Raw genomic sequence first — 10,065 nt, 5'->3', positions numbered from 1 at the left:
ACAAGTTATCAAAATAAATATCCTCCTGTGTCCTTTGTAACAGACCTGTTGTCCATAAAAAAACATATAACTGCAAAGCACAAACTAGACATCACTGTCAAAAGTATCATTTTATTTATTGGATGATGTTGGCAACAACAGCACTGACAGCACCACATATGAGCAACAAGCTATTTAATATTTACATCAACTGTTGGAGTGTTCATATTATGCAATGAAAAATGTCAATTTAAATCACAATCATTCACAGTTAAGTGGTGATTTGCATAGTTAGTCTGGAAACAAAAACTTCAGCACTTCATCTGCTTTTAATATCTGTGAGGTTTAGAATACTTACTGGTTATATATTTATTAAGAAGTTGTAAAGGGTTTATAAATAGTTGTATGCTGAATCAAATTTACAGGTAACTTCAAGTAATATTGCAGTAGTTTTGATTTTTTTTAGCAGCAGATTGATCTGTGCTGAGCCCTCTTGTCTTAGTCTTTGGGATTCACAGATGAGGATATCAACTTAAATCACTGCCTCTTAAAACAGAAAAGTGAATGAACTTTTTAAAAACCCCTTACAAGACTGTTCGCATTCTCACCTTTCAGTCTGATTTCAAGTCATTTTCAAAAAGAGCTATAAATATATAGTTTTCTCCTTCTTCCTTTAGCCTTGGATCAATGATGTCGTTCATTTTTCACCCAGTCTTGCCATCCACCTGGGTAATGCTGAACACTGAAAGAGAAAAAAAGAAGAAAATTAACGAACTGTTGCATCAACATAGACATGTCAAAATTAAACTTAATATTTTTTTTAAAACACAGTAATATGTTGCACTTAATAATTAAACTGCCAGCATCTCAAGGAGATTTTCCCCTGCTTTTCATTATGATACTGGAAATGTGGCATGCGGCTGCTTTCAAAAGGGCACCGCATGATAGGCTGGCATTATGCAACAAGAGGTCAATAATCTCAAGTTGAAGAAATTTAATAGTGTCTTGTGGTGAGATATAACAGCCACATATAATATTCAGTTAACTAAATTCAGCCATAAAAATGTATGAGTACTCTAGACTTTGTCCAGTCTGGGAACAAAAGCAAACTTTAAGCGTTAACAACAACAAGAATTCCTATTCAACTTTTGCAATACATGAGGGGAATAGTTCAATAATTTGTGAACTTGACTATGAAGTGAGAACCAATGTGTTTGAGAGGTATATGCTAAGAAAGCATGTCTCACTCTTTGTATCCCAGCGAGATGGCTGTGTCGAGTGCATTCTTGCTTCTGACCCCTGTCAGACAGCTGAATACAACGTTATCTGTCTGCTGAGGCATTTCACCATCATATTTTTCTTTGAACTCTTCCGGATCCAACTGGAGGGCAGTGCCAACTTGTCCCACTGCAAAGTCAAAGAAGCACAGGCAGGTTAGATATAAGCAGTACATTAGATATATGCTATGAGGTAAAACAAAACTTTGGTGGACCAGGTGCGTCTAGGAGTTGTTGTAAGTGGTGTACAAACACCTGACCTAGATGCACCAGAGTTACCCAGGGAAAGTTACACAAGAAGTAAGTTCCTCTCTCACAGGATTTATTAAGTTGTCAGGTGCCATCCATGTTGAATTAAAGAGCTATATAACTTCACTGAGAATGTGTTATCGAAACAAATTTGCAAGACAAAGAAAAAACGACTAACCCTATCGTTTTTTATGTCTATATGCTTTGTGTGACATTCCCATATCCCAGTTTGTTCGCTACCTGCAGACAACACATACGATCGGTCACTACATTAGCGTACCGGTGAGTGAGTGAGTCTGACGTTACAACCCTGCCAACCTATCTATAATTTTCTGTGTATTTTAGGTGAATGACACTCACAAGGAACATTAATTGACCCGGGGATGGCGCCGTACTCTCGGAGCTCCCACGGCTCTCTGACATCTATAACTACAGACTTCCGAACAGCCAGGAGCTGTTTCAGCTGGTCATAAGTCACATCTGTGCTAGGTGGTCCTGAGCTGAACCTGAAGAACAGCAGCTCTGTAAGCGAAACAAATAACATGTAGTATATGGACAATCTCATAACATGACAGTGAGTCACGAGCCGAAGAGTTTACACTCACATGTGACAATCGAGTCAAATACAACGCTAATTTTAAAACTCACTTTTGCAACTGGGATGGGTGTTCTCAAGGTTGGACACAGAGATTCGTCCCATCGGAACGGAAACCCCAGGCATGGCGGTACTGTTCCATAACAGCCGCGGGACAGCCCCTGCAAATCTCCAGCACCTTGTGAGAGTCATGTGTGATTAGTTTAACCCTAAATTAACACTTCGTCAACATAAACCCGCAAGTGCGCAACAATACTCCGGATGACCATTAAATTCACACTACTTCCGCTCACCCTGCCTGCATTGACCTGAGCGTAGGCATAAGTACGGAACAACTAAAGGACAAAAATGATGTCTCCCTTGACTTCTTGTCAAAGTAAAACACAAGTCATTAATATTTCACAAGTCAAACCATTATGACCACAAAGAAACGGTATGTGCCCTGTGTAACTAAAACTAATTAACTAACTATTATTAAAGATATAACTGTGATAACTGACGTGTTAAGGGCTCTCTTGATACACTCATGCACTCATCAGATGCGTTTTTGACAACATTATACATTTTTTGTCTTAGTAAATAATATCTAATAACAAATGTGTGGCCATGTGGTTCTTGTGTGAGAACACGCCGAAAAGAAGCTCGTGAATACCTCAGAAACCGTGACGGTCTATCACTTTCGTGAGATTTTCCATTGTAAGTAAACGCAACATTAGGCCAAACTGAGCTGCCGTAGTGCGTCACATGTTGAGTAGGGTTTGCTAGTTGATGCTACTGAAAGCTTGAAAATATGTAGCAAGTCAACGGCTGAAACGAAGAATTATTGTGATAACTGTTCTGTGCTTGTCGGAGCGCTGTATGTTGCTTCGAAATGGTGTAATATTTCCCGTGTATTTTTGGATAAAACACACCTGTTAATGTTGTGTTTATTCTGACAAGCTAATGCAGCTAGCCTGTTTGCTAGCAGAAAGAGTTGACATCTCACCGTTGGCATCAGGTTAGCTAATATTGTCAACATAGGCGCTAAACTAAAGAGGTGAGTTCTTACCGTTTTTGCCAAATCTAACATCTAAAAAGTTAATTAATTTTTTAAAGACCTTTCATGTTCACCTGAATTGAAAGGAGGCTCCGTAACTGTGTTATTAGCCTTTATTAAGTAGATAGTTATCCTTAAGGTAATATTACAATATGGTACCTGGCTGTATTTTCTGTCTTATTGACATACTATATACTCCGTAAGTATTCTAACAGTTACACATTTTCTGTTGTTTGGGGCGTCCCGCAATCTGGTTTAGAAATTGTTTTCTGACTGGGGTCAAGGGACATTCAGTTTCAATGATGCTTGAGAGTTGTCCGATGAATATTTGGTGAGCTGTGTATGAATAGTTTCAAAAATGACCTCCCAGTTTTTGGACAATGCAGCAAGATCGATATTTTTAACCCGCGAGCTATTATGGAGTGATTAGGGCCAAACAGTGGAATTTTCTTTAGAGGAAAAGTCATTAACTCGACCTCAATCCACCCGGACAGGTGTTTCACCTGCTAAGTACCAGACTGAAGGTGTAAAGTCCACCAAAAACAAGCAGGTATCTGATGGTGTTTGTAGGATGTAAATATTGATTGCACAAGATTTGCAAATACCTTTTGAAAATTTGTACTTCTAGTCCTCGCTATTAACAAATCAAAATTGATAGGACAATGTATTTCAAGAGCCACAAGACTTCACCGTAGCTAGTATTGTGTAAGTAAAATTATCAAGGCAGTTATAGACCGGTGCAAGTTTTGCTGTGCTCAACTTTTTTTTTTTTTTAGACTCAGTTATGTTGAGGTAATTGAATTTTGCGTAGAAACATCTATCTTGGTCCCCCATCATCCCATCCAGAGCTCCAGATGCGGCTGAAGGACCCCTTCTCTTTAAAAGCCGCCGATATGACTAAGCGGACTAATAAACCAAGGAAACCCCGAGACGAGGAGTCATCAGATGAAGTCAGTGGTAAGTCACTGAAACGGCACAGAACACCAAGCAGGCTGTGAGATTTAAGATGGACATCTATACACAGTGGACAGTGGGATGAACAGTTGTTTGTGCTTAAAAAGAAAGGTACATATATAGGCCACACAACAGTGTTTTTTGTTAAAGTGTAATTTACAGAGAACATCCACTCACTGCTTTTGACACATTTGGAAACATTGGTGTCAAGTGAACAATCATCATTTTGTACTTTTATACTGTTTTGTCAGACTCTTTTGTCCTATTAGATCAGGGCAATAAGCTGTTGGTCAATGGATTCCCATGACACTAGTGGAATATTCATTACAAGGATTTTATTTTGTAATAAATAGTATATATGCTTTTTCTATAATCTATCTTTTATATGCAAATGTATCCCTTCAAAAAAGTGAATGGAAAATAAGTGGCTAATTTATCTTTATTATTTATTTTATTTTATTTATTTGTTCTTTTTTTTAACAGGGTTGACTTGCCAGCACGTGAGTAAGGCAGTGGATCTGAACTCAGTGAAGAAGTCAGTGCTCTCCAATGTGTGGCTGGTGTGCTCAGAGTGCCTGAAGGAGAGGACCATGATTGATGCAGAGCCGGTGGCATCACATGACATTGTGGTATGCTTAAAGTGTGGTTTCCAGGTAATAACTATAATTTAATTATAAAAAGTGCTAACACAATACCTAGCACACAACATTTTATACAAATTTGAAGCTTAACCATTATTACCCCAGAAAGTACAAAATGGAAAGTGGTTGTCTTCTTGTTCGAAGAATTACAGCTACAATTTCTATATTGAAATGATGAGAGATAAAACCTTGATGGAATAAGTTGTGTTTCATTTGCAATGAAAGAATCTTTGCACTGGTCAGTTAAATTGTAATGGCATTTATTCGAGGTTGGTTAATTTAAATTTTAGATGGTTTAAAAAAATAATTAACACAAAATGTTATTGTTATAATCAGACATTCACCGTTGCAGAACAATTCAAGGTTAAAAAGCATCAATGTCTACATATTCAGTGTATATGTATACTGTCAAAGGGCTTAAAAATATGAATATGTTGTTTATAGTATTGCCATAAGTAGATTTAGCTGAAGTGGGAATGAGCCACAGTGATTAAACATGGCCATATGTGCTCTGGCCCTCTGAATGTATCTTGAGCTTTTTTAAATCCAATTTAACTATCTTACAGCTATGTAACCAGTCAGGGATCCATCATGCTGTAAAGCACCACCAAGCTGTCCATCCAGAGTCTCACTGCATCACTATCAGCTTGAGCACGTGGAAGGCCTGGTGAGAAACCTCAAAACTGCATTTATTGTTAACTATAATGAAAAAGCCAAGGCTTCTCACACTGCCAGTGTGTGTCACCTTGAGATGCCGCCAGTGCAGTGGACTTATATAGAAAACAACAGACATTGATTTTTTAACTCACATCAGACATCGTAGGTGTGTGTTTTTTGTTTAGTTTTAGTTTCCAAACCTAAGTATTTTTGCTAGACATGTAGATGTATGAATAAAAAGTCTTATAAGACCATCAGTAACATAGTATTAAAAGTTTTTTACTCCATTGTTATGTTTGATTTGGGTTATAAATGGTTTTCACAGTAACTTTCTGTGTGTGTCTTTGACACCTTCTCATTGTAACAGGTGTTTTGAATGTAATGAGGAACTCTCCATTCACTGCAACAAGAAGGCTTTGGCTCAGACCCTGGACTTTTTGCAAAAGCATTCTGTCAAGGCAACATCAGGTAAAGTGTGTGTCCCCCCCATATATATACATAGTAGACATACTGTACATCCTCACTTCAATTTCAGTAGTGCTGAAGACAGGTCAGTTGGAATTCAGTTTTGTATAAACATTTCTTCTATAATTTAGCACCTGTGTCTTTGGTTAAGGTAAAAAGTCCCATATGTGTTAGTATTTGCTGTACCCGTCTAACCGGGTCTAACAGCACAATAACGCCATGACTGTATACCATACTTTTAGTGGATGCCTTGTTACTACTTCGTGTTGAACAGCAAGTACTTGTAGTACATTGAAGTATCAGTAATACAGACAAATTGATTTACTTGGTCACATAGGCAGGCTTTATATGCACCTAACTGGTACACACATACGCATGCACATCAAAAATCAGAAATGCATATCACTGATTGTTTTAAAATGTGTCTAATAATAATAATAATAATAATAATAATAATAATAATAATAATAATAATATTTATTTAAATAGTCAATTTTCTTAAGAAAGTTACAAGAAGAATACTGTACATTGTCCATAATATAGTACAATTCCAAAGCCAATTAAAGATTAGAGATCAGCATAATGCAATTACACAACAACAGACCAGTAAAAAAATAAATAAATAAATAAAGAAAAGAAAAAACTTGTCAGAAGGAAAGACTTGTCTGAATAGTGGCTGCAAGCTTGAAGTTCAACTGGTTCAGTTGAATTGGTTGCTGACTGAAGTGTGCAGGCCGTAAGGGATTGACTTGTGACACTCTTCCGTGATACAGGCTTGGATGACAGAAAAGTTAGTCCCTGTGTGCTTTAACACATTTAACACATGTAACACATTTAGTGTAGTTTTATTTACAAAGTGAAGCAAAAAAAGATTGTATAAAGAAAATGGGAAAGTTTCACAGATGGTCTTAGATGGTCTGCGTGGAGGCATGAAACACTGTTAAAATATAAAGGCTGTTGTCTGCCATTCAAATGATGCTGGCCCTAATTGTAACAGTGTCCTGCAACAGAGCATTTTATTGCTTTCCAGCCAGCGTGTCTGACATTGGTAATGTGAAATCGCATCCAATAGGTTTCGAAAGGGAAAGTCATGATGGCTGTTGGACAGTTCAAACTTTGACTTGATGTTGCGAGCCATTACAGGATACATACAGATAACAAGGACAAGATGCATTTACACAGAGGTTTAAGGGTTCAGAAATGAATCAAGCCATGTGTTCATTTATTTTAGTTTTTGATCCTTCAACTTGGCATCAGGAAATGCAAGGTCTGCACAGTTTTGGCAACATTGTCACGTCCACTTCTTCAGAAATGTGAGACATCGTTGAAACTTGACAGAGACTCAACTTTGCCAGGAAAGATGTGCCTAAAGCAAGCGAGAAAATGCTTGGCACCATCCTCTATGTCTGACCAAATTGTTAATCCAACATCATTGAGGTGATTATATTATTTCTTACCCTTCTTCTAGGATTTGAGCAATGCAGCATATGAGAGGGGATTCATGCATGTCAGCATAATAAAAATAATCTCTACTCATCTCTTAGCCCTGACGCATATTCATGCGTCAAAGATAACAACAGAGACTTTTGATCAGATGCCAGGACTGAAGAGGACAATGAGGAATAGTAGCAAACACCTTCACCTACTTATCAGGTGTTGACTGCAGTACACCTGCTCCCCCTGGTGGCAGTTGTCATCTGGATGGGGCTTTCAGCTTAACAGGCTACTTGTGTGTGATGGGTGAGACCACTCTGTGTTACAGGAATTATTTTTTGTGAAAACATCTACTTCTTCTTTGTTTTCCTAAGCTACTTAGGACTTAGAGTCGTAAAAGTACAGTCTTTGACACTAAAGAGCATATAGTGAAGAATTTGAGTTTTAAGAAAATTACTTGTGTCGCAGGAGGTTGTGTTCACATTTGACAGTCTAACTGTGCTCTACTTTCAGTCTTATGTCCTGTCACCTCACTGAGGCCTCTTGAGTCCCCTGTGGCCAGTTAGTGAACCATGAAGATATTCACTCCCTCCCCTTTCCTTTCCATACTTAAAGATTCATACACCTTCTGTCAGATACCTTTCCCATTTTGTGCTGGCATGCTGAGAGGCCTTCTCACAGGCTGTAGCTGATAAGGGTGGTGGGCACCATCACTTTCAGTCTCACTGTGTGCCTTAGATAAGAGGCCAGCTATGTAGGCCCAGTCAGGCTGGTGCACCATCAGTCTCTCAACCACAGCTTCAGAGTTGAGGGACTGATTCTGCATCCACCCCCCATCCTCACCCCGCCATACTCACCCTCACCATTGCATGACTGCACACATTAGAGAAATTAAGCGCTTGAGCAATACTTCCCGGCTGGGTTCCCTGAAGAACAAGAGCAGCTGCGTGGGGTTCAGCCACTGCTCTGTCGTTCTTTGTCTTTCCATCGCTATCTGTTTCTGTCCCTTGCTTCCTCTGCTGAGGCTCTGTATGTCTCACCACCTTTGGGCCTGTGTGCTGCACTAGTGGGAGCCAGGGTCCTCAACAAGTCAGAGCAACTGGATCCTAACAGCTGGAGCGCAGTACCTCTCAGCGGACATACACTCACAGATACACATACACAGAATGTAGAAAATAATGATCAACTCCTGCAAATACCCTGTGTACTTTCATTCTGTATTATGTGTTTACTGGCCATTACAAATGACATGATATTTCAGAAATAAATTTCATTGTGTTCTCATGGCACACCATATTCTCTGCAACAGATGGCACACACTCTTCCTCGAACAGAACCTGAATAACTATTACTTGACCAGTACATTACATACCCAAGGAATTTTGGAGATTCTTTGAGTACAATGTGTCTTACAGGCCTATACAGATTGTGTTACTAAGCTACAACCCCTCACGTGGGTAAATAGAAACTGTAAAATTGAAAACAAAAAAAGAATTAAAACATTTCAGCTAGTTGACGAATGGTGGCATTTCCAGATTCCAATTTTAATCTCCATCAGTTGACTCATAATAAGCATTTTTTCCAAGTTAAATTTCAACATTACTATTATGTTTTTACTACTAATAATAAAGTTTATTAAGGATCTCGCTGCTGCATTTTGAACAGTTTGGAGAATGTTGATTGATATTTGATTTATACTTGTTACAAGACCATTATAGTAGTCTACCCGTGAGGAAATAAAAGCACAAATTACAGTTTGAGTATCATTAAGTCTTACCTGTCCTGTTTTTGCAATGTTCCTTGGATTGTGGTATTATAAGCAAAGGAGAACATGGATTAGCAATTTGTGTGTGTTTTATATGCATATTATATTTGTGGAAATGCCCTTTGGAGGACCTGGTGCCAAACAGTGGTCTACATTTGTGGGAAACAGTATGCTGAGCTGGGCAGTCAGTGGCTACAGCTTTCCCCTTTGCCTCTTTAAATTACCTGTCACCTTTCGTGCCATCCAGTTGTTCTACACCGGTCAGCCAGATAGATATAGAAGCAGGCAGCCATTGTTGCAGCAAAATAGGTGGTTGTTGTCTGTGGAGGGGCTTGTGAAATTGCATTTCAGTATGAAGGCCACATTTTCAGAAGAAGCTGCTGTTGTACTGTTTTTCCTATAGACACCACCACAAAAGATCCCTAGCAAGGATTTTTTTTCAGAATCTATAATAATTTTGTACGACAGCAGCTCAGTGTAGAAAGAAAGTCGATTAACAGTGCTCTCTCACCATCAAGGCCTTCAGCTCAAGTACCAGAGTCCCAGTAAAAAGCGAATTGACCTCAGGGTGCTAGACTCCAGCTTGTAACACAGCTGGGGAGTCTTTGTGGAACAAATTAAATGTTGGTTAGGCTTAGGGTTAAGAGGGTTAAAATGTTGGCTCTGAATAAGCATCAGAGGTTGTTTGTTGGAATCTGTCAATTCTGTCTTGCTTTATGGTAGTGATTATAAACAGTTATCACATCACCATGTTATGGTATGGTATGCACCATATTAGCGTACTATGTAATTTCGTTTTTAATTCTGCAACTCAAAGATTCAGTCCTAAATTTTTTTAGCTTAATAAGATACAGTAGGTCTTTTTTATTTGATTCTGTGTGTTTTCAGTACATTCAGAAATACAGTGTTTTTTAGAGACATGATAATAAGTATGATTTAGTGGATTTCTGACGTGTTTGTTGGGCAAAACATTTTGAAACAAGGCTGTTAAGCAAATGGTTTGTCCATCTTTC

General features: G+C 38.5%; 2 protein-coding genes across 2 annotated transcripts in view; one reads left to right on the top strand and one right to left on the bottom strand.

Moving 5' to 3' along the window:
• Positions 1–91: 91 nt before the first annotated feature.
• Positions 92–2,425, bottom strand: tstd3 (thiosulfate sulfurtransferase like domain containing 3). The gene is made up of 4 exons (XM_046398937.1): positions 2,154–2,425; positions 1,866–2,027; positions 1,227–1,386; positions 92–721 (listed from the first exon to the last, which is right to left on the bottom strand). The coding sequence occupies exons 1-4, from the start codon at positions 2,290–2,292 to the stop codon at positions 664–666; spliced, it is 519 nt and encodes a 172-aa protein (XP_046254893.1). The 5' UTR covers positions 2,293–2,425; the 3' UTR covers positions 92–663.
• Positions 2,426–2,808: 383 nt separating this feature from the next.
• usp45 (ubiquitin specific peptidase 45) overlaps positions 2,809–10,065 on the top strand; it is a 31,501-nt gene continuing 24,244 nt past the window's right edge. Inside the window, exons 1-5 of the mRNA XM_046398935.1 lie at positions 2,809–3,136; positions 3,983–4,093; positions 4,574–4,743; positions 5,298–5,398; positions 5,756–5,856. Coding sequence (XP_046254891.1) covers positions 3,991–4,093; positions 4,574–4,743; positions 5,298–5,398; positions 5,756–5,856 — 475 coding nt within the window. The 5' untranslated portion in view covers positions 2,809–3,136; positions 3,983–3,990. The remainder of the gene's footprint in view (positions 3,137–3,982; positions 4,094–4,573; positions 4,744–5,297; positions 5,399–5,755; positions 5,857–10,065) is intronic.

Source organism: Scatophagus argus, chromosome 9 (assembly GCF_020382885.2).
Source record: "Scatophagus argus isolate fScaArg1 chromosome 9, fScaArg1.pri, whole genome shotgun sequence".
Lineage (NCBI taxonomy): Eukaryota > Metazoa > Chordata > Actinopteri > Scatophagidae > Scatophagus > Scatophagus argus.
Note: the sequence above shows the minus strand (reverse complement) of the source record. Positions and strands in the feature narration are given on the sequence as shown.

What these genes read in the sequence shown, in the direction of transcription:
- tstd3 (XM_046398937.1), bottom strand. Translation starts at nt 2,292, where the DNA reads ATGACTCTCACAAGGTGCTGGAGATTTGCAGGGGCTGTCCCGCGGCTG. An exon ending in CACCCATCCCAGTTGCAAAA is followed by an intron (nt 2,028 to 2,153) that starts GTGAGTTTTAAA and finishes TTTCGCTTACAG; the next exon opens with AGCTGCTGTTCTTCAGGTTC. An exon ending in ATCTCGCTGGGATACAAAGA is followed by an intron (nt 722 to 1,226) that starts GTGAGACATGCT and finishes TTTCTCTTTCAG; the next exon opens with TGTTCAGCATTACCCAGGTG.